At 43.0% G+C, this 23,725-nt stretch overlaps 1 protein-coding gene and 1 long non-coding RNA gene across 3 annotated transcripts in view; one reads left to right on the top strand and one right to left on the bottom strand.

Moving 5' to 3' along the window:
- Positions 1 to 446: 446 nt before the first annotated feature.
- Positions 447 to 23,725, bottom strand: part of GRM7 (glutamate metabotropic receptor 7) — a 425,704-nt gene continuing 402,425 nt past the window's right edge. For both annotated transcript variants that reach the window (XM_083723485.1, XM_083723484.1), the window contains one exon: positions 447 to 1,691. In XM_083723485.1, coding sequence (XP_083579611.1) covers positions 1,642 to 1,691 — 50 coding nt within the window. In that variant the 3' untranslated portion in view covers positions 447 to 1,641. The remainder of the gene's footprint in view (positions 1,692 to 23,725) is intronic.
- Positions 17,403 to 23,725, top strand: part of LOC310838150 — a 719,862-nt gene continuing 713,539 nt past the window's right edge. Inside the window, exon 1 of the long non-coding RNA XR_014560731.1 lies at positions 17,403 to 17,663. This is a non-coding gene — a long non-coding RNA (uncharacterized lncRNA). The remainder of the gene's footprint in view (positions 17,664 to 23,725) is intronic.

Here is a 23,725-nt window from a genome sequence, read left to right on the forward strand (position 1 = left end):
TTTGACCAGTACTCAAGATTGCTGGGAACCCCAGGTAAAGGAAAACCTCTTGGCAATCTCATTAGTTATGGGCAATAATTAATACTTCCTACCTTTATAAACTACTGTACAGCGAGCCCTGTGTTCATTTGGAATATTTAGAGTGACCATACCCTAAAGTGGTTGCCTGTTTTCCAACCTACCTTTACATTTGCTGTGTATATACAATTTATATTCCAGTCACAAATAGACCCAATCTGTGCACTTCACCTTGGCCAAGAATAGTCTTCTGTTCAGCAAGCAGCCAATTCTGGAATCCATTCCTCTGTCACACAAAGACAGGGAACGTGCTTTTTCTTGCGACTTCTTGCCTGTCTCGTCTCTTATCTCAGCAAAGACTAGCCACCTTGATATAACCTTGAAAGAGAAGTGGGGTCCCAACTAGAAAATAGCATTTTTACAGTAAATAAAGAAAAGTTAACCAAAATGTTTTATTGATACATTCTTAGACAATATCACAGGTTTGAGAGTATGGAAAGAGGGGAGTTCTGCGGCAAAGATTGTTCTCACTAAATTGGCACATAAGCAGCAAGATTAACGAAATTACTTATTACAAACAGTATAAAACATACATGCTTTTTTCCCTTAAAAGTCTTTTTTTTTTTGTTTAAATCACACTGGTCAGTCAATAGTGGGGCATTAACAAAGAAAAAAAAATCTTTTCAAGACATGTAAAAGCCGTTTTCTTTCTTTCAAATACCATAAGAATTATTGAAATTATTGCAAAATAGTTATATACCGTAATGAAAAGAACAAAATAGAAACACAAATACAAATATCCAACATAAATTATTAACATGTACTGTAAAATACATTACTGGCATGCATTCCAAATATCAAGACGACCTCTATCAAAATTCAGCAATCCGTTCTGCTTTCTCCGTTGCCATCAGAATTATGAAAGGCAGAGAATGGAGGTGGAGGTGGAAGAAAGGGGCGGGGACAGAGTGAGGGGCTTGCTTGGTCAGCACAGTTTTTGGTCTTAAGTATCTTTTTTCTCCCTTTTGTTTTAATTAAAAAAATAACATATATGAATTGCAGTGGTACAGTAATAATCATACAAGTCATGTACATAAATTCTTTTAAATCTCAGGGGTTTTGTCATTTTTGTTTTAGTGTGCTAAAGTTAGAAAGAGCAGGGCTTGCATGATAACTGTGCATTCAAAACCAACGGTGAACCTCTGAAACGACATGAATGGCAATATGCAAAAATCCCTCACAAACTGTACAGAAAGTTCAAAAACTTGCAGTTTGGAAGTACATAGAAAGACAAAAATAGCCCCTTGAAAGTCACCATGGCCAATTGCAGTTCACCCGGGAGAAGCTGGTCGGAGCTCATAGGTCATACCTCCCATACAATGAAGAAAAGGTCCAACATCACAGCCCAGTGGCAGTGCCAGTGACTTATTAAGCCAAGAATAAGTTAAGGATATTTTCATAGAGCAGCTGTTCAGAATACTTGGATCCTCCATAATAACTGCCTGGCCTTTCAACGTCTCCAGCAGTGCATACGCTGCGGTTTCAGGAACAGGCCTACACGAGGTTAGGTGACTGAATGGATGAAAATCTCCATCCTCCCATGGCTCCGTCTGATGCAGCTGACTAGATAACCAGATTGTTATAACTGACATACTTCTTTTTTGCAGCAGGGCCTGTGGAAGAAAAGGGCGAGAGAAGACCAATCAGCAATACAAGAACCTGCTGAATCTTCTGCCATGGTCTGTTGGTAGATACCAACATTTGGGAGCTGACGTACGGTGAGAGAAGAGGGAAGCAGAGTGGCACAGGCATGCATGCAGGTACATAAAAATTACCAGCCCATAAACATTATTACTAGTCCATCTTCCTAGGCGTACCAATGTAAGTCGTTTCTCGCATGTGAAGAGCTTGCAAGTAGTCCACTATCGTACCATATTTTCCCCATTTGGAGAATATATATATATATATACATATACATATACATATACATATACATATATATATACACACACACACATATATATATATATATACACACACACACACACACACACACACACACATATATATATATATATATATATATATATATATATATGCTTTCGTAGATTTTCACGGGTACAGGAATGCAGGTTTTGGTGTCCTCGGGTGTCTTCCCGTGTAAAAGTTGGGGTGTCTAGGCGACGTTTCGACGAGGTCTCACTCGTCATCTTCAGGCTGGTGCTTTCGGCTTCTTGTTACTGGAACAGAGCGGGATCTCAATGTTTGAGTTCCTATAAATACTGTAGAGGGGGTGTGGTGTCTAGCCTCCAATGTTCTGGGCAGAGAGGAAGTTCCCAGGCTAGTGTGCCTTTTCTTCTTTTGTTCCTTAATTACTTGAGAGATACCTTGAGTGATTTCTTGAGTGATATCCTGAGTACCACTTAGGTGGGTCATTAGGTGTGGATTAGTGCTAAAGTCTTTGTGTCTTGACCTCTTGAACTTTGTGAAGAGTTTTCCTGAGAAGATGGCTGTATTGCACTTAGTTGTGCTTTGGCTTGGCTTCGTGTATAGGGGCGAGCTGTGGTTTTGTGGCTTGTGTCAGCCAGATCTGTGTAGGGATTGCAGGGGGGTGCAGCATCCGGAGGTGCCACCATGGATTGGCTATTGGATGGTGTCAGTAATTCATCTGTGGAGAGGGTCTGGGTTTGGGTCTGGTGTGGTTGATTGGTGTTGGCGTTCTGTGTGCCTCTGGATCTGGTGTCAGTTTTTGTGGGGAGGGCTAATTTCCAGATGTCTGGCAAGCGGGATGTGTCGTCACGCTTATTCATGTTGTGAGGGTGTTTCTCTATCTCGATGGCTTCCATGATTATTCTCTTGTGGTGATGTTCCGTGTTAAAGAGCAATTTGGAATCTGCAAAATTAATTTCGTGTCCTGTTTCTTTCATGTGTTGGAAAAGAGAGGAAGTTTTTTCTTCTTTTTTGACGGCATTCTTGTGTTCTGCGATACGTGCATTTATTCGTCTGTTTGTTTGTCCAATGTACGTGGCTGGGCAGACTTTGCAGGGTATTTCATAGATCCCTTGGTTTTCCAACTGGATTTTATCCTTGGGGTTTCTGAGGATATTGGCTATTTTTTGGTTGGTGCAAAAGGCTGTTTTGATATTGTGTTTATGGAGGATTTTGCTAATTTTATCTGTAGTGCCCTTGATATAAGGAAGGAGTGACACAAGCCACAAAACCACAGCTCGCCCCTATACACGAAGCCAAGCCAAAGCACAACTAAGTGCAATACAGCCATCTTCTCAGGAAAACTCTTCACAAAGTTCAAGAGGTCAAGACACAAAGACTTTAGCACTAATCCACACCTAATGACCCACCTAAGTGGTACTCAGGATATCACTCAAGAAATCACTCAAGGTATCTCTCAAGTAATTAAGGAACAAAAGAAGAAAAGGCACACTAGCCTGGGAACTTCCTCTCTGCCCAGAACATTGGAGGCTAGACACCACACCCCCTCTACAGTATTTATAGGAACTCAAACATTGAGATCCCGCTCTGTTCCAGTAACAAGAAGCCGAAAGCACCAGCCTGAAGATGACGAGTGAGACCTCGTCGAAACGTCGCCTAGACACCCCAACTTTTACACGGGAAGACACCCGAGGACACCAAAACCTGCATATATATATATATATATACACATATATATGCAGGTTTTGGTGTCCTCGGGTGTCTTCCCGTGTAAAAGTTGGGGTGTCTAGGCGACGTTTCGACGAGGTCTCACTCGTCGAAACGTCGCCTAGACACCCCAACTTTTACACGGGAAGACACCCGAGGACACCAAAACCTGCATTCCTGTACCCGTGAAAATCTACGAAAGCAAATATCTTACCACACATATATATATATATACACACACACACACACATATATATATATATATGTGTGTGTGTGTGTGTGTATATATATATATATATACACACACACAGTGGTACCTCGCAAAACGAAATTAATTCGTTCTGCGAGTTTTTTCGTCTTGTGAATTTTTCGTCTTGCGAAGCACGGATTCCCATAGGAATGCATTGAAACCAAATTCCCATAGGAATGCATTGAAACTTGCAAGAGATTTTCGTCTTGCGAAGCAAGCCCATAGGGAAATTCGTCTTGCGAAGCAACTCAAAAAATGAAAAACTCTTTCGTCTTGCGAGTTTTTCGTCTTACGAGGCATTCGTCTTGCGAGGTACCAAATTATAAATTTCCGTTGCAAACCAAATCTTGCATGCCTCTTTACATGTGGTTGCACAATGTGCACACACATAAGGTGGATTTTACCTAACAAGTCCCATCAGCAGAAGCCCTGCACAAGGACTTGCGCAATGGGGCTTTGCCTCCTCTTCTTCCCCCATGCCCTCCGCCCGGGGTATGTATGTCAGGAGTGTTAGGATATTTCCATTCCACCTTAAAAGGGAGCAGGCTTTGTGAGTCACAGAGTCTGCGTATTTCCTGTTCACATGAAGTTTCTCTTTTTGTTATTGCTTTCGTTTCTCTCTCTGTGCCTGAGACATCGAAGCAGGCAGTCATGTTTTCTCTTTGTTCTGACCAACGCTAAATAAAGTTGTAAATATGCTCTCCTGAGTGCGTCTTTCACTGCACGAACTCTGCTGATAGAGCGTGCACGAGCTCTGGAATGTGGCAAGCTATTTCTGAGGCTTTGTGTCGCTAATTGACTGATACTGTTTCTACGGGAGATCGATGGATCGTCCGGCATCGGCGTGGGGGCATGATAGACTCTGTCTCCCTGGCAGTATCCCAACAAGGAGATCCCAAAAAAACAGAATGTGGGGAAGGAAGAGGCCGGGTCATTCTCTCTGGCAAGTTGAAATTCTTGCGCTGGCAGAATGTTTGATACCACGTGAGACTGAATTCGTCCAACAGGGTTGAATCCAGCAAAGTCATTTCACAAGTGGAATGATGTCTCCTTCCCACTGTGCCCTCCCACCCTCCTCAGATCTGCTTTTAAAGGTTTGGGGAGGCCCCAGAGCCCCTACTGACACAGAAGTAACTGTGGGGCTATTTGGACGCTTGCCGGTAATTTTATTTTACGGCTAAACCTGAAATACTTCTGTGTGCGTAGCCACAATTCACATCAGACAAAATCAATTTTCATCTCAAAGTAACAGCCTCAATTATTGTCATCAGTGGCAAATTGCTAAATGGCAATTGGTTGTATATAAATATATGAAGGGTGAATAGCATGCTTGTGTTTATTATTAACATTACATGTGTTAACCTGTAAGTATGCTTACAGCTGCACCGTTCAGAAAGAGCAGGGAGTAATTTGATCTACTAGGAACTTCTCCTTAACAACCCCACTGAAATAAATGGTGGCTATGCTTGTGCCCTGGCATAAGTTTAATTCATTCACAGTGTTTGTGGGGGACCAGCTGCCGGTGGATTGTGCCTGTTGTTATTGGGGAGCGGGGGCGGGGGGGAATCAGCTGTAACTTTCTAAGCATCTGCTGCTGCAAAATGCCATCAATCTAATCAGAGAGGAGCACCTGGTAAACAAGATCCAGACAGTAATAATGGCAATAGCATTAGATGTCCTCATATATACACACAAAATGGCCAGAACAGATTGCAAACTGACTTTGGGTTTTGGATCTTTGCAACAGTTATTGATATGAAATGAAAGGCTTCGTATCAGAATTCTCAGTTCTGCAGCACAAAGGGTTTGTGTAGTGATGGTACTGAAGAACAATAACCCTAAAATGTTTAAGTGGGCCACAAAAAAGTAAAGTTATAAAAGTGTTTTCAGAATAAAATAAAGATGTCATTAATAGCAGTGGATGACTTTAAAAAAAAATAGTTTTATTAAAGATTTTCTTGGTTTACAAAGTACAGAACCTTCTGACATTTTATATAGCTTTCGGTTCACAGTTCTGAGAAAGCGTCGCAATCATTAATGAATTCACCTTCTTGTCACAACAATGGAGCAAGCGTCCAACTCGTTCAGAACGTGAGCCTGACTAAGCCTGTTGCAGTCTATCAAATAGGGATTGTTGTATGCTATGTGTGTGGCAGACTCCTAATTTTTCCGCCTGCAGAAATAAAATCCACAGTTGGGCAACCGGTTGGCACAAGATTTTGAGTTCTCCAGGATGGGCCTTGTGTAAAGCAGGGGACAAATTTAAAAAAGCGACAAATTGGCCTGATGTTGTAGCCATCAGATTTGCATCTAGACTCAGTCTCAAAAGTGGAGACTTCCTTTGTCTCTGCAGGGTGTTCTTTAGGGAATTTACCATTTGAGGATCCCATTCACTCCAGCTGATTTGGTTTCAGCTGACTTCAGAAGCAGCTCATCTGATGGGACACAGCCACAATGTTCCTTTCCTGGCACAATGCTACTGCTTACTGAGCGAGGAGTGTTGAAACAACACAGAGGGTGGCACAGTGGAGGCACACTAGTCAATCCGGTGCTCTCGCTGGTGTGCCCACACTGCACTGACTTCCCTGCTGCCTCATCCCCTCCTGGTAAGAAGGAACAATACGTACACTGGGAATCTAGAGTTGCCACTGCCCCACTGGGCAAGCCACTTCTGATGGCCCTTTTTTAAATAGAACTCTTCCTAAAATCAATATTCAGCTTTGCCAATATAAAAACTCTCTGCCTAACAAGAAACACGTGTTTCAGGCAGATTTCGATATCTTCATGTTTTTGAAAATCTGGGTCGGCCATTGCTTCTTTGTCCCCGAATTCTAAATGTAACCTGAAACCTGTGGCATCTAAGAGAGACTATCCTTATCCCTACCTGGGTTGTATTCATTGAAATTCTACTCATTGAAAGTCTTACAAGATGCACTGAAATTAACAAGCCTCAGCTAGTCATGCCCATTTACTTTAATGGATCTACTCTGAGTAGGAATAGCACTGAACACCACCCCATGTCTCAATGCAGACATTATGGCTGTTCTGGAGAACGTGAAAGCTTGCTCATTATTTTGTGACATTTCGGTTGGTCCTAATAAAGTGTAAAGGAATGAAGCTTTTTGGTCTTTTGTGTTGTATTCTTTGTTGAAAAAGGATAGCTTTTAGTTAGAGGCTTTTCTTCACAGGAGGGTCAAAAGCTCAGCCCAAGAAACTGAAGCTTAAGGGGGAAGTGAAACATTAACACAAAAGCGGGGAAGGAATCAAAGAAATTACAGGAAAGAGAACTTAATTCTCACACAAAATTCCACTGCCCTTCTGATTGGCCAAGAGACTGGGAGGAGAAGTGGAAATACAAAGTACATGAACTAAAACTAGCCAAAACAATTAATTAGTATTGGGCTTGGAACACCATTGGACAAAGAGCAAAAAGCTAAAATGGGGTGGGTGAGGAGGGGCAGGATGGAAAGCGCTGCAGTGGAACTAGAATCTGAGGAACGGAAACTGTTTTAATGTTTAGGTAGGGAAACAGACCACACAAGGTTTAAGTAGATGCATTTTTTTGGTGTTGTTTGACTATTCCTGATCAAAAAGAAAACAAAACAGTTTAAGTTGCTGCTTTACAAACATTTACTAAAAGCTAAACTTGTTTTTAAAAATGAAGATCATGGCCACTGAGACCATCACCTCCTGGCAAATAGAAGAAGAAGAAATGGAGGCAGTGAGAGATTTTACTTTCTTGGGCTCTATGATCACTGCAGATGGTGACAGCAGTCAGAAAATTAAAAGACACCTGCTTCTTGGGAGAAAAACAATGACAAAACTAGACAGCATCTTAAAAAGTAGAGACATCACCTTGCCAACAAAGGTCCGTATAGTAAAAGCTATGGTTTTCCCAGTAGTGATGTATGGAAGTGAGAGCTGGACCATAAAGAAGGCTGATCGCCGAAGAATTGATGCTTTTGAATTATGGTGCTGGAGGAGACTCTTGAGAGTCCCATGGACTGCAAGAAGATCAAACCTATCCATTCTGAAGGAAATCAGCCCTGAGTGCTCACTGGAAGGACAGATTGTGAAGCTGAGGCTCCAATACTTTGGCCACCTCATGAGAAGAGAAGACTCCCTGGAAAAGACCCTGATGTTGGGAAAGATGGAGGGCACAAGGAGAAGGGGACGAAAGAGGACGAGATGGTTGGATAGTATTCTCGAAGCTACCAACATGAGTTTGACCAAACTGCGGGAAGCAGTGGAAGACAGCAGTGCCTGGCGCCCTCTGGTCCATAGGGTCATGAAGAGTCGGACGTGACAAAACGATTAAATAACAACAACAACAAACTTGTTTTTATTTAACATAAGATTGGCCGTGCTGGATGAGCCCAGTGGCCCACTTTGTCCTGCGCACCCTGTTCTCACAATGGCAAACCAAATGTTCACGGGAAGCCAGCAAGCAGCAGCTGAGTGCAATAGCCCTCTCCCCCCACTGTGGTTTCCGACAGCTGTTATTCAGAAACATACAGCCTCCTGCTTCGGGGGATATAAATCCGCAGCTTCATTGTGTCTTTATTTCCCCTCAATTCCCCCCCCCCGAGCTGTGCTGAATAATAATAATAATAATAATAATAATAATAATAATAATAATAATAATAAATGTATTTATATCCCACCCTCCCCAGCCGAAGCCGGGCTCAGAGCGGCTAACAACAATAAAAGTAACACAGCATTCTAAAATCAATTCATTCTAAAACAATTCAGAATCCAATGGCAACCATTTTATGAGGATTGCCAAAGCTGGGGGTCAGACTGTGCCTTGGCCAAAGGCCTGGAGGAACAGCTCTGTTTTGCAGGCCCTGCGGAAAGATGTCAAGTTCTGCAGGGCCCTAGTCTCTTGTGACAGAGCGTTCCACCAGATCGGGGCCACAGCCAAAAAAGCCCTGGCTCTGGTTGAGGCCAGCCTAACCTCTCTGTGGCCTGGGACCTCCAAGATGTTTTTGTTTGAAGACTATATGGTCCTCCGTGGGACATACCAGGAGAGGGTCCCGTAGGTATGAGGGCCCTAGGCAATAGAGTGCAGAGTCCCCAAGCAGCTAGAGAGAGACCAGGGTGAGAGAAGCAGACTCTGTTTGGCAGCAGCCTATAATAATTCTGGGGGGAGGACGAGGCGCAGGTAACTCTTATAGGGAAAAAAATGCAGTTTTCCAGCAAGTTCCCCCATCTGTCTCAATAACTAACAACATAAAAAGGTTTTTTTTGTGTATAAGACGCCCCCATGTATAAGACACCCCCTACTTTTGGAGATAGGAGTACGGCAAGGCTGTATATTGTCTCCCTGCTTATTTAACTTATATGCAGAATTCATCATGAGAAAGGCTGGGCTGGATGAATCCCAAGCCGGAATTAAGTTCGCCGGAAGAAATATCAACAACCTCAGATATGCAGATGACACAACCTTGATGGCAGAAAGTGAGGAAGAATTAAAGAACCTTTTAATGAGGGTGAAAGAGGAGAGCGCAAAATATGGTCTGAAGCTCAACATCAAAAAAAAAACAAAGTCCCATCACCTCCTGGCAAATAGAAGAAGAAGAAATGGAGGCAGTGAGAGATTTTACTTTCTTGGGCTCCATGATCACTGCAGTTGGTGACAGCAGTCACGAAATTAAAAGATGCCTGCTCCTTGGGAGAAAGGCGATGGCAAACCTAGACAACATCTTAAAAAGCAGAGACATCACCTTGCCAACAAAGGTCCGTATAGTAAAAGCCATGTTTTCCCAGTAGTGATGTATGGAAGTGAGAGCTGGACCATAAAGAAGGCTGATCGCCGAAGAATTGATGCTTTTGAATTATGGTGCTGGAGGAGACACTTGAGAGTCCCATGGACTGCAAAAAGATCAAATGTATCCATTCTTAAGTAAATGAGCCCTGAGTGCTCACTGGAGGGACAGATCGTGAAGCTGAGGCTCTAATACTTTGGCCACCTCATGAGAAGAGAAGACTCCCTGGAAAAGACCCTGATGTTGGGAAAGATTGAGGGCACAAGGAGAAGGGGACGACAGAGGATGAGATGGTTAGACAGTGTTCTGGAAGCTACAAACATGAGTCTGACCAAACTGCGGGAGGCAGTGGAAGACAGGCATGCCTGGAGTGCTCTGGTCCATGGGGTCACGAAGAGTCGGACACAACTAAACGACTAAACAACAGCAACAACTTTTGGAGACCCCAAAATTAGAAAATGGGCATATGCACTATCCGTGTTGATTTTTTACCTTATTTTAAAGTAAAAAACCCCCCCAGATTTTTGACCTTATTTTAAAGTAAAAAAAACCTAGTGTTATACACAAAAAAGTACGGTAGTCTTCAGTCTTCCACCAACATGCTTTCAGCTTGGGGAAAAAAGCAAATGAAAAAGTTTTCCTTTCCTACTGCTTCCTACTCTCTCCCTATCAACTTAGCTTTCCCATGCTTTTGAAGACTTGTGGAAGGATGTCTGCTGGATTTTGCTTTTAGACGGACTATTAAAAGATAACAAATAACAAATGCTGCAATATAACCCAATCATTTTTGAAAATGATATCAGCGTTGTATTCCTTCTTAACCGGATTTATTTTTGTTTTGTGATCACTGTTAGAGGGTGTATTTGATGCTATTTTCCAATGGCAGCGCAACATTATCAAATCAGAATCCAGTTGTAGTTTTTAATACTTCATGACTTCTTCTAATACAAAGGCAGTGTCTGAACCAAAGCGACACCAACGTTGGGGGAAAAGCTGCTTTTATTTCTCAACGCGGAAAGCCTCCCATGCTTCAAAGAAAACCTAATTTGTACTGCAAGATGTAATACTTCACATGGCAGTTGACATGGCTTTAAAAAGATTCATTTACAGCTTGTCTTGAACTGTGGTAAATGGGGAAACAGGAGGCCCTGCTTTGGAACAAGAAGAAAATGGTCTGTGAGATTTGTAGTTAACTTTGGGGTAATTTGATTTCTGGTGCATTTGTTTATTTGCCTGTTCTACAGCTCCCGTACAGAGAGAGCCAGGTAATTTACAACATCAAGGCATCTTAATGTTGTAGTATTTATTCATTTTGCCGTGGCAGTCATAGGACTCCTCTAATCAGATTGTTTTAAAGTGCATATTAAATCCAGATGCTTTCAAGCTCCTCTAAGGAACTTCGGGCATACCAAGTGCACACAGCAACAAGATGATAAACATTTTGTTTTTCCAGTTAAATGACCACCAGAATTGAAGCTTGTTTAATAATGATGCTTTATAAAGAACTTATATGAGGCACTGAAGATTAAGAAATCCACGCTACAGCATAACCAAGTGCCCATGAGGAAAGTGTTCTACAGAAGAATGCAAATGAAACATTGGATGATGGATAATTTTTAGAGGGATTCTGCTATGCAGTCTAGCTAAAAAGTGCTATTAAAGAGTCAATATATCTTAATAATGACCACTTGCACAGAAAACCAAACTGCTTCCCTTTCTTAGCACAGGAGACCACAGGATTGTTTTCAGTACTGTGGGACAGATAGGAGTTTCTGCATTTGTCTGGTGGGCGCGGTTTGAAAATCTGCTTCTTAGGATGTAAACTTCTGGCCAGGGATCATGGAGTTGAGCATAACAAGTGATTGGAACCAAGTGCCATTATTATTATTTTTAACATTAATTCCTAATTTACCCACCAGGTTCATAGCTAGGGAGACCTTGGGGTAGCTGGCCATCTGAAATATTCAAGGTTCCTTCCTTGAATATTCACATTTTCTTCTTTTTCCAGCTCATTTTACTTCTGTAGACATAAGGAATGCGCCAGACACTGCTGTTCACCACAGCCTCCGGTATTACAGCCGATGAAAGCATAGGTTGTTAGGATGACTGACAAGCACTTATTTTCACTTGATTTATTTGATTGCATTTGATACAAGGAGTGCGCTTGTTTGAGTGACTGCATTTGTTGCATAAACGGCTTAATTTCAAATACAGTTTGACTAGCTGTATTTGCAATTCTGCTGCCAGACCCACCTCTCCCTAAACTCATGGCTACAGCCAAATGATCACATTAAAAGTGCCTATGGAATGAATAAAAGAGCATGCTTCTGAAATGTTTTGAAATATGGCCTTGGGTTTGTTTGTTTTCTAAAAAAAGACACACCTGGAGGAGAATTCCCATGTATTATGCAGCCACCCTATATTTATTTAGCTTGCATTGTGTTCATATCCATGTGGGACAGGAACATGGAAAAATATGTGGATCCAAGCATAAGGTCAAGGTTTGGCTCTGTGTGGCAAGTCTGAAAATGTTGCCTGTGCTACTACGCGATGCATAGCAGCTACAAGCATGTATTATTAATAGTGATATAACTGCCATTCAGAAGCATTGCAGGACAGGAACAAATTGGTTTAAAACAAGTGTATTAACATTCCCTGACAGACTTCAAAGGGGTGAAATCACATTATTTTTATTTTATTCCGATTTCACAAGGTACAACCCCCAAATGTGGCAGAGCTCTTTATATGCACCTTGAGAATTGGCATCTAAGGTGTATAGGCCTAAATTGTCACTGCAAATAGGATCAAATTAAGCAGCTCTAGACACAGCCTGAAAAGCTGAAATGAACTGAAATGGCATGAAGGAAGGAAGAGTTGCAGGTTGCTTAGCAACTATTACCATTTCTCCGGATTAGATGAAGGCAGTTCAAACTTTGGAATTGTTAATATTGGTTTCTGGGAATGTGCAGGGAGCTTTTTAATTTCACCATGTCACAAATTGAGCTAGCTGCCATTGTTAGAGGAAGACTTGACATCTGAAATTTGAAGAGTGATCCGTTTTTCAACGGCAAGTAGGCCAGAAGAGGCAGTTAAGAATTTTAGGGCCTGCCTCTTAGCAGAAATGCTACATTTACTTTCCCAAGGTTATCAGAGCTGGGCATCCCTTTGAGATGACAGTGACTGGTGGCAATTCAGTGCTACTGGCAGAATGAGCTGGTATGTTGGAAATAAAACTATTACTAAAGAGACTTGTATAAGTCTATAAGCCACACACACACACACACACTCACACACACACACACAGCTGAGCCTGGAGCCTCGACTGCTTGTCTCATTGCCTTAACAGTATCATATTTTGCTCAGAGCTCTCATACATTTGGGGGGGGGGAGGAAGGAAGAGACTCCAGCCTCAGTTTACTTTTGTACCCCCCTCACAGCAGGACCTCAAGCCATATCACTGGAAAACAAAATCCTGGCAGAAACTGACACATTGTGTCCAGGTCTTTGGAAACAGTTCAGAGCATGGCCACCAACGGTTGTATTAGCTAAATGAAATTAAGGATGAGACTGTTTTCAATACTGTGTAAACTCCAGGGTCATTTGGGGTATCACGTTAAAATGGCTGCACGTCTATCACCGAAAGCTGAAGCACAGAAGGAAACACAACATCATTTCATGTCATCATTGCCTTTCATGTGCTGATGTACATCAGATCCCCCCTTTGATTCACTATTGCTTGTTGACAATCAGGTACTTTTAGGCACGCTGATTTGAAATGGTTCTGCAGAGATAACATCAGAATCCACTTATATGCTTAACTGATCTTTGGCTTTTCAGAACTGAGCTTCTCCTAACAAATTCCAACTTTATAATTTGTTTGCTCTTTTCTACTTGCCCCTCCAGCACTGATGGATTCTCCTTGAAGGCAGAGCACCTGCCTCAGAATTCAGAATAGCATACACAATAGTCAACCCGCTCTAAAGAGGCAGCAAGTATTATTCCTTTTCATTTGTGGAGCAGAAATCAAAGATTCCAAGCTGTGAATCGCCACACTCCTATACATTCCTATACAAATCCCCCTGAGTACATTGGGGATTACTGCCAGGGAGGTAAGTGAATATTGAAATAGGTTTCCAAGGTTGTCATGAATCTGGAGAGGGATGGGGTGACAACATGTTGAGAACATGTTAACTCACATTGTGGGTGCTAGTTAACAAGCTGGCCTGTGCTTTAAATGGGGTCAAAGCTCAGAACAATAAACCACAGTACTCAGATGGTCAGTTTTTCAAGGTGTTATAAATTGTGCAAGACTAACTACTCACTTCGAAAGCTGAAAAATGCACAGGTAGGTTTCCAGGCTGAGAACCACTCTCCATTAGGCCATGACTCTGTGCCTTCAAATGCGGAACAATGCACAGTAATGCTAAGATCTGAGCAAATGGGCAAACAGGCACACCGGGGACACCTACTGTTGCCAAAGTTTCCTATCTGGTTTTGTAGTTAAGCCTCCAGAACATGCAGTGGTAGTTGTTGGTGAAGTGACAAATGGAACAAATGTCTCATATGTTTCTTTTTCTTAAGGTTGGTACAGAAATTATGTTTGGTGTTGAGCCATTAAAATGACTTGTGTCAATTATCTATCCAGGAGACACAAACCTCAAATATAAACAGTCATACCTTGAGTTGAATGTGCTTCCGGTTGAGCACGTCTGAGTTGCGTTCCATGGCAACCCGGAAGTAATGGAGCACATTACTTCTGGGTTTCGCCACTTGCGCATGAGCAGACGCTCAAAATGACGTCACGCGCATGCACAGAAGTGGCGAAACGCAACCCGCACAGATGCACCGTCACGTCTTGCGTTCCGTTCAGGATGCGAACGGGGCTCCGGAATGGATCCTGTTCGCATCCCGAGGTACCACTGTAAAAACAAAATGCGAGTTCAAAATCCTTAGAAAGCCAAATTAAGGCATTCATCAATATATTTCTGCATTTAGAGTCAATGGGTGGTATCGAATTGGTGGCCTTGTGCAACCAGAATAGATTTGGGGGCAGGACAAGCACTGCCAGAGGAATCTCCAAACATTTCCTACCTTCTTCCTCTTCCATGACCCAATATCTCTGCTGGTGGAATAATGTTAAGGACATTAACTGGATATTCAGTATCTTGGTTTGCATACACACATGGTTATATGCTGGTCATTTTACATTTATGTGTTTGCTTCTTTAAAATATTTCATGACTGAGTCAGGGTTGAATGCTACCCTGAGACTCTCTCATTATTAGCTTTCTTATAAATGCACATTATTTACAATCCTTAAGCAAACTCAGACTAGGCCCATGGAACTGGTAAAATACTATCACACAAAACGATGCCTGAACCATACGTAACAATTATAGATGTTCACCATAATCATTTTCTTTAACCTTGGCTGCCTGCAAGAGCAGTTTGAAGTAGCAGTCATCAGATTACAATACTTCCAAATGTTCTACTGCAGTATATTTATTATTGCACATTGCACTGCACAATGTGATGGTACAGGTAGGTGCCTTATCTAAATTAGAGCTAGTTAATTATATGGATAGGGACGCGGGTGGCGCTGTGGGTTAAACCACAGAGCCTAGGACTTGCCGATCAGAAGGTCAGCGGTTTGAATCCCCACGACAGGGTGAGCTCCCGTTGCTCGGTCCCTGCTCCTGCCAACCTAGCAGTTCGAAAACACGTCAAAGTGCAAGTAGATAAATAGCTATCGCTCCGGTGGGAAGAAAAATGGCGTTTCCGTGCGCTGCTCTGGTTCGCCAGAAGTGGCTTAGTCATGCTGGCCACATGACCCGGAAGTTGAACGCCGGCTCCCTCGGCCAATAAAGCGAGATGAGTGCCGCAACCCCAGAGTTGGTCACAACTGGACCTAATGGTCAGGGGTCCCTTTACCTTTACCTTAATTATATGGATTCTTCAATATTCACAAGAAGCCAGAAAGTTGCACTGAGTAACAAAAGGCATTCAAACTCTGGAGATGTGAATGGTATAATCCTGAAGTGGATCAAAACAAGGTGAGATGAGTCTGACTGCAAATGAGCTGAGGATTATTATTATTTAATTACATTTTTGTATTTAATTGTATTTAATTACATTTTTATTTAATTGCATTATTGTAGGTACTTAAGGAGATACACAGACATAAGTGGGCAATCACTTGATGGCTTCTAAATTGCATGGTAAGACTTCAAAAGCAGTGCATGAAGAGGGGTTCTGGATTAAATCTACCCACACAGCATTGCTTTCAATGGGTTACATGTTTGAATGTGTATCCACATTCTGGCAACTTGTACCAATAACTGTGTGTTGCTGTTTTTAGTTATTTTCAGTTTATATGACCCACTTTCAAATATTTTGGAATCCTCTGAGATGTCTTGCATCATTAGATCATATTTACTGTCGTTTCTCCCCCAGACAACTAGTCAATTTGTTCACCTGTTTTTAGAAGCTGTTCTTGCAAAGCTCACCAAGAGCATGATCCTTGAAGCAAGGCATTCTGACTTACGTCAATTCAAACCCAGCAGAAATACATCTGTTATGAATCTTCCTCCTGAAAAGGATGCTTTAATTGTAGTGTTACAAAAAGAATAGTTTGCCCCTGTTGTTTTAATGGAACCCAAAGCAGAACACAGCTGCTTAGTTCTGCTCCAGCTACTATTCTAAAGCCTTAAATCTGCAGTACTGTCATGTATCCTTCAACTACACCTACAGCTGGTACTGCTGTTTCTTTTAATGAGACTTAACATGGTTCAGTTCCTTATGCACAAGGTTGTGTAGCACATATGTTCTGGCCCCACAACAGTGTAACTACACAGAGGATGAGGCTAGACTCCTCTTGTGCAAGAAGGCCGTCCTCTTTGCCAATATTCAGGAAGAACAGCAGCCCATTGGATCCAATCATAATTCTAAGCATTAAGCTTTATTATCAGACAGGAAGTTGTAATCAGCGCTATTTGCCCATCAAGACATAAGATTGCATTGAGTGCATTTCCTTGGTTCAGTTCTGTTATTTTAATGATGCACCAATTGTCCTGTTGTGGGCAGTCCAGAGCTTATGGTATCATCACAGTTCTGTTTCTGAGACAATGGGTTAAATGGCAAAGGCTGACAGACCGCAACCCTCTAAAAGAGTTCATTCAGTTGAAACAGGTTTGAAATTAAATCATTTAGGCATAGTGAAAATAACTGATCTAAACAGTTAGCCCAGAATGGGAACTACAGTGGTGCCCCGCAAGACGAACGCCCCGCAAGATGGAAAACTCGCTAGACAAAAGAGTTTTCCGTTTTCGAGTTGCTTCGCAAGACGAATTTCCCTATGGGCGTGCTTCGCAAGACGAAAACGTCTTGCGACTTTGTTTCCTTTGTCTTAAAACCGTTAAAACCAAGGGTGCTTTGCTTGAACACCTGCAGTTGCGACTTGACTTCGAGGAGCAACTGTTAGCACGCGGTTTGGTAGCCTTTTCTCAGACTTTGCTCATTTTTGAAGCTTTTCCAAAACTTTTCCAGAACTTCTTTTGCATCCATTTGGTAAGTTAAACTTTTAAAACTTTTTTGGGGGTTTTTGGATTTTGGGTTGGGGTGTTTGGGATTCAAGGACTTGGTGTTGGGTGGGTTTTTAAGAGAATCTGGGAGCTTGTGGGGTTTTTTTTTTGAATTTTTATGATTTTTTTTGTGACCATTGGGCCATCTGGTTTTTTTTAAAAAAAAAATCTGAGTTTTGAATTCTGAGTGTGCTGGGTGGCTGGGGGAACAGTTGGGGAGGTTTCTGCAGGAATCTGGGAGCTTGTGGGGGATTTTTTTGAATTTTTATATTTTTTTGTGACCATTGGGCCATGTTGTTTTTTTTAAAAAAAAAAATTCTGAGTTTGAATTTCTGTGTGCTGGGTGGCTGGGGGAACAGTTGGGGAGGTTTCTGCAGGAATCTGGGAGCTTGTGGGGGATTGTTTTGAATTTTTATAATTTTTTGTGACCATTGGGCCATGCTGGTTTTTTTGAAAAAAATTTTCTGGGTTTGAATTTCTGTGTGCTGGTTGGCTGGGGGAACAGTTGGGGAGGGGTTTGCAGCAGTTGGGGAGGGGCTGGGGGAGCAGTTGGGGAGGGGTTTGCAATTTCTGCATAGTGGGTGGGTGGCTGGGGGAACAGTTGAGGTTTTTGAAGACTTTGGTGATTTTTGAAGCTTTTCCAAAACTTCTTTTGCAGCCATTTCAGGTTTCTGAAGACTTCGGTGATTGATTGTTGAAGCTTTTCCAGAACCTCTTTTGCATCCATTTCGTAAGTTAAACTTTTAAAACTTTTTTGGCGGTTTTTGGATTTTGGGTTGGGGTGTTTGGGATTCAAGGACTTGGTTCTGGGTTTTAATTTCTGTGTGGTGGGTGGCTGGGTGCTTTTGAATTTTTTGGATTTGAAGCAGATCACTGATTTCTTTTTCTGAGTTTACAAAGGAGCTGTGCTGCCATGGAACCCAGGAAGACTGCTGCTGCAGAGGCCGGCGAGAGGAAGAAGGAGAAGGTGACGCTGGAAATGAAGAAGGAGATCATCCGGAAGCACGACGGCGGAATGCGTGTGACGGACCTCGCCAGGGAGTACGGCAGGAATCCATCAACCATCGGGACCATCCTGAAGATGAGGGAGAAGATCATGACGACTGATGCAGCCAAGGGAGTCACCAGGATCGTGAAGAACCGCCCAGCTGTTCTGGAGGAGGTCGAGAAGTTGCTGCTCATCTGGTTAGAAGAGAAGCAGCGTGCAGGGGACACAGTGACTGAGGCCGTCATTTGCTAGAAGGCCAAGGCCTTGCACGCAGACCTCGTCCGGGATCAGCTAGGAACCTCAGGTGAGCCAGAAGTCTTCAAGGCAAGCAGAGGTTGGTTTGACCGGTTCAAGACAAGATCCGGAATCCACAGCGTGGTCAGGCATGGAGAGGCTGCCAGTTCTGATGTTCCTGCGGCTGAAGACTTTGCAGCGGAGTTCCTGGAGGTTGTGAAGACGGAGGGCTACGTTCCACAGCAGGTCTTCAACTGCGACAAGACCGGGCTGTTTTGGAAGAGGATGCCCAAAAGGACTTTCATCACTCAGGAGGAGGCCAAGTTGCCTGGCCACAAGCCCATGAAGGACCGTCTGACCCTGCTCTTCTGTGCCAACGCAAGCGGCGACCTGAAGATCAAGCCCCTGCTGGTGTACCACTCGGAGAAGCCACGGGCCTTCAAGAGACACAAGATCGACAAGGAGCAGCTGAGTGTCATGTGGCGATCCAACAGCAAGGCTTGGGTCACACGTGTGCTGTTTGTGGACTGGGTCAATCTTGCTTTTGGCCCTGCTGTCAAACAGTACCTGCTGGACAGTGACCTGCCGAAGGCTTTGCTTCTGATGGACAATGCTCCTGCTCATCCTAAAGGCCTTGAGGTGGACTTGTTGGAGGAGTTCAGCTTCATCAACATCATGTTCCTGCTGCCTAACACCACGCCACTGCTCCAGCCGATGGATCAGCAGGTCATTGCCAATTTCAAAAAACTCTACACCAAGGAGCTTTTCAGGCAATGCTTCGAGGTGACTGACTGCACCACCATCACCCTGCGGGAATTCTGGAAGGACCACTTTGACATCGTCACCTGCTTGAAGATGATCACCACAGCCTGGAACGGGATCAGCCAGAGAAATTTGAATTGCGCTTGGCGCAGCCTGTGGCCGGCCTGTGTAGCACCAAGTGACTCTGATGCACCAGAGTCAACAGTGGTGCAGGACATTGTTGCCTTGGGGAGGACCATGGGACTGGAGGTCACAGAGGAGGACATCAGCGAGCTGGTGGAGGAGCACGACCACGAGCTGACCACCCAGGAGCTGGTCGAACTGCAGGCAGAGGCTGCGCAGGAGCGGGCCTCGCTGGAAGAGGAGGAAGCAACTGAGGAATGGCTGTCCTCCGAAAAACTGAGGGACATTTCCCAGAAGTGGAAGGAGGTGCAGACTTTTGCAGACCAGCACCACCCTGACAAGCACAAGGCACATGACCTTGGGAACACTTATGATACGACGGTCATGTCGTCTTTCAGGGAGGTGCTGAAAAGGCGGATGAAGCAGCAGACTATGGACAGGTTCTTGAGCAAGAAGCAAAGAGTGGAAGAGGAGCCTTCTTCGAGTGGTCCCCCAGAGTCTTAGAAAATGTACTGTACACTTCGTTGATTTTTAAATGTTTTTCCTGTCATGTTTATAAACTTAATTTATTTTTCCTTCAATTTTTGAACTGCTCTTTACAGTATGTGTGACTTTAAAGAGCAGTTAATAAACTCTTGTTGTACCAAATTTGTCTTTGTTTGGACTTTTTCTGACCATAGGAACGCATTAATTGATTTTCAATGCATTCCTATGGGATTTCGTGCTTCGCAAGATGAAAAATTCGCTAGACGAAAAAACTCGCAGAATGAATTAATTTCGTCTTGCGAGGCACCACTGTAAGGACTTAATGGAAGCCAAAGAAGTACTCAGTACAACACACTGATATGACTTCAACAGATGTGCCATATAAAACCCTCTTTGAAACTAGTATGAATAGATCTGGTGAAAACAAGGAGAAAAATCACACGAAACAAAAAAATGTGCCATGTTGTCATAGTAACCAGTATTGCAAGAAATAATGTTCTGAAGCAAAAAGCAAACAAGCTAAAAACAAAAACAAAAAACCCCCCACCATTTCTAACACAATCAATGGAAAATAAGAGGTGTTGAGGTTGTTAATATTTTGACAGACTACAATAAGCAAACATTTAGAGACAACTGCATGTCTTCTTTTTGAAGTAGTAAGCATTTGGCTGTTGATGCCCCTTTCATACTCTAAGCAGATCTACCATATATTTTGGAAGGTGGTGTGTCTGTCTATTCATCTGTTCTCTGTGCATTCCAGAGGCTCATGAGATACCATCACCAAACCTGATACGGTGGTTCCTAAGAGGGAGGAGGCAGTTTTCTGGATACTGCATGCTATTTGGAATCAAGATGGTGGACCGAAACATTCTGAACTCCACCACTTCATCTGCCTCTGGAAATATTGTTGCCCAGTTAGGTAGAGTGGATTTCGGCCTATGATTGAATGCCATCAGACCCTGTTTTGAATTCAGCTGGTGGACCACACAGTTTCAAACTGTGCCAGTCTGGATGCCTCTGAAGATATCGCTGCCCAATTTGATGTAGCAGTTCCAAAATGTGCTGATGTGGACATCTCCAAAGATATCTCTCGCCATTGGTTTTGGTCCCCTTTGTAATAGTGACAGCTGATACAGGAATTGAGCCATGTGCCAAGTGAGTAATCCTGCAGGGGTCTGCTCCGCCATCATGTTTAGGGAAGTTTTTAATGACTGATGTTTCAATGTATTTTTTATATTTTGTTGGAGGCCACCCAGAGTGCCTAGGGAAACCCAGCCATATGGCTGGTGTATAAATAATAAATTAATATTAATATTAATATTAATTGTCAGAGCTGCCCGAGGTCCCAGCTCACAAGGACCAACGCCAGTTCGTTGTTATATACAAAAGTCTTTATTGAAGTTCAGTTTCGATTTCAAAACCGTGGCGCGCAGCTCTACGTCTCAAACTCTAGACCGCTGAAGCTCCGTCTGAATCTCCTCCCCCCAGACACCAGTTTAAGACTCTAGCCCTGCTCCACCTCTTCCTTTGCTCTTTCCTCCTCTGGGTCCGCCTGTCCGCTGGGGTCTTGCCCTTTCTAGACTCTTCTGACGCTGAGTCCCCTGAGTCTTCCCCCCGCCTCCGGCGGGCTTTAGGACCTGGTTCCCAATCCGGGTTTTCTGCTGTCCTGCGCACCTGTACATTTGAACTTGGCACGCGCGCCCAGCCGGCAACCTTCCTCCTGACCGTTACACTGCTCCTGTCACTGCTTCCCCCTTCGGGGAGGCTAGCTGGACCTGACTTCCCCTCCGTTCCTTCACTCTCCGATAGAGGCGTGGTCAGCCCTGACTCATCTTCTCTCCCTGCTGGAGGAGACGCTGGCCCTGATACATGGGACTCTTCCCCCCCCCCTACGCTCTGGTGGGGGAACTGGTCCTGATCTCCCACTGCTGCTTTGGGAGTCCCCACTGGCCCCTTGCTTCTGGTGCATCCCCTCTGGGACCCCCCCCTTGCCCTGGCCCTCGGCGCCCCCCTCTGGGAATCTTCTGATTCGCTGGAGAAGCTCATGGAATCTCTCGTGCCACTGTCATACTCCCCTACGCTGCCCTCAGATTCTTCCCCTTCGCTCTCCATTTCCTCTCTCCCCTGTGCCTCTGCTCCTGAGCCCCTGACATTAATATATTATGTTCCCCACAGAGAACATACTGTTTTGTGATCAGGGGCAGAAGAAAGGAGACAGTGTTAATTTAAAAGCCCAAATTCTGGGTTGGATTCTATTCGGATTTTCCATGGTCAGGTCATGTGTGTGCACACAAGTGAACATATTTTATTATCAATTTATAAATCTCAGGCTAAATCTCAGAATTCTGTTGTTTCTCAGAATTCCCAAGAGATGCCAGGAACTTTCAGCTACTTTTGTATAATTTGCAGAAAATATCTGCTTTACTGTGTGCCATCTGGAATATGGTAGTATCTATTGACAGTATAGCTAGCTAATCGATGCAGTGTAGAGTCTGTCGGAGACTACTATCCTCTGGAGTGCATCATTAATATAGTCAATATTTTAAAATAATTTACAATCTACTTAGAGCACAGAAGACCCATCAATGTGTACTTGAAGGAATTTACTTACAGCAAAGTACCCATCAGCATATTAAGGTTGAACGATAAATGTTCAGATTAGTATTTGTAATTAAATGGATACCCATTAAAATAAAGGAAGTGCTTCTACACTCAAGTCAAACTGTTTGATAAACCAGTTATGGTAAACTAAGTGTAGGTATTAAACCTTTATAAGGAAACACGCAACACAGATCTGGAAGCTCTCACTGGGCAATGGCCAAAATAATGGTAGTCTCATTTCACAGCAAGTGATGCTGAAGATTAAATATTTACAGATAAAAGGTGGACAAATGCAGATGCCATATGGCCATTCATGTTAGGAGCTCTACAGAGAAATTGTCTTTCTACAGGTAAGAGATTAAGGGTCAAATAAAATGTGACATGAATTGTGTTAATGCAATTAATGCACTCTTCTGTTATGTGAATAGGACTCATGGGGAAGCCTGAACCAAGGGTGGTGCAGAGCGGGAAAATAAATCTCTCTTCCTCCCACAGTCTGAACAAAAACCATCTCTTCATCCCACTTCCCAAGGACTTCCTTGCAGTGCTATTTACTTTTTTGGGACAAAAACCATGCACATTAATTGAATGTACACAATTTACATTGTGGGTCTAATTATGCTCCATTGATGTTGGAAGCAGAATTACAATAGAATCATAGGATTGAAGAGTTGTAAGGTGCCCCCAAAGCACCACCCTTGGATCAATTGGTAGACTACTCAAATATCTATATCAATTCCATCTAACTTGCAAACTATAAAGCATCCCTGAACCTCTAACAGCACAGAGTTGAGGCATAAATGGACCAAAATGAGAACATAGGCAACAGATTAGTGATTGCCTAGGGAATCCTAAGCAGGTTGCTATTATTTTTATTTTTAAGCATGGATGAATTCTTAGAAGAGCAGCATTTTTTTGTTAGGCAGGGTAGGAAAACATTTAATTTGATGAATGTATTATTTTTGTGAATTACTCCCTTGCCTCCATTCTTTGGTGTGCAAGGAACCCAAGATGTGTTCTGTGGCAGAGGGTCTTAATAAATGTGTAGCTACATTGTTTCATTGTGATTGAAACAAAGATGCATTATTCAGAAACAAAACCAGCTCACATAATTTACAGTAAACCTTAAGTGCCTTTAATTAAAAAGCATAAATCACAGAGAGCCATTTCAATGTAAACTGTCTTAAGACTGCTGAATATGTCTGTTCTCATTTAAGTTCCAGTGACTTGAAAGATAACAAAGGCTTGCAAATTACTTT

The sequence above is a fragment of the Podarcis gaigeae genome (assembly GCF_964106915.1).
Source record: "Podarcis gaigeae genome assembly, chromosome: 2".
NCBI lineage: Eukaryota > Metazoa > Chordata > Lepidosauria > Squamata > Lacertidae > Podarcis > Podarcis gaigeae.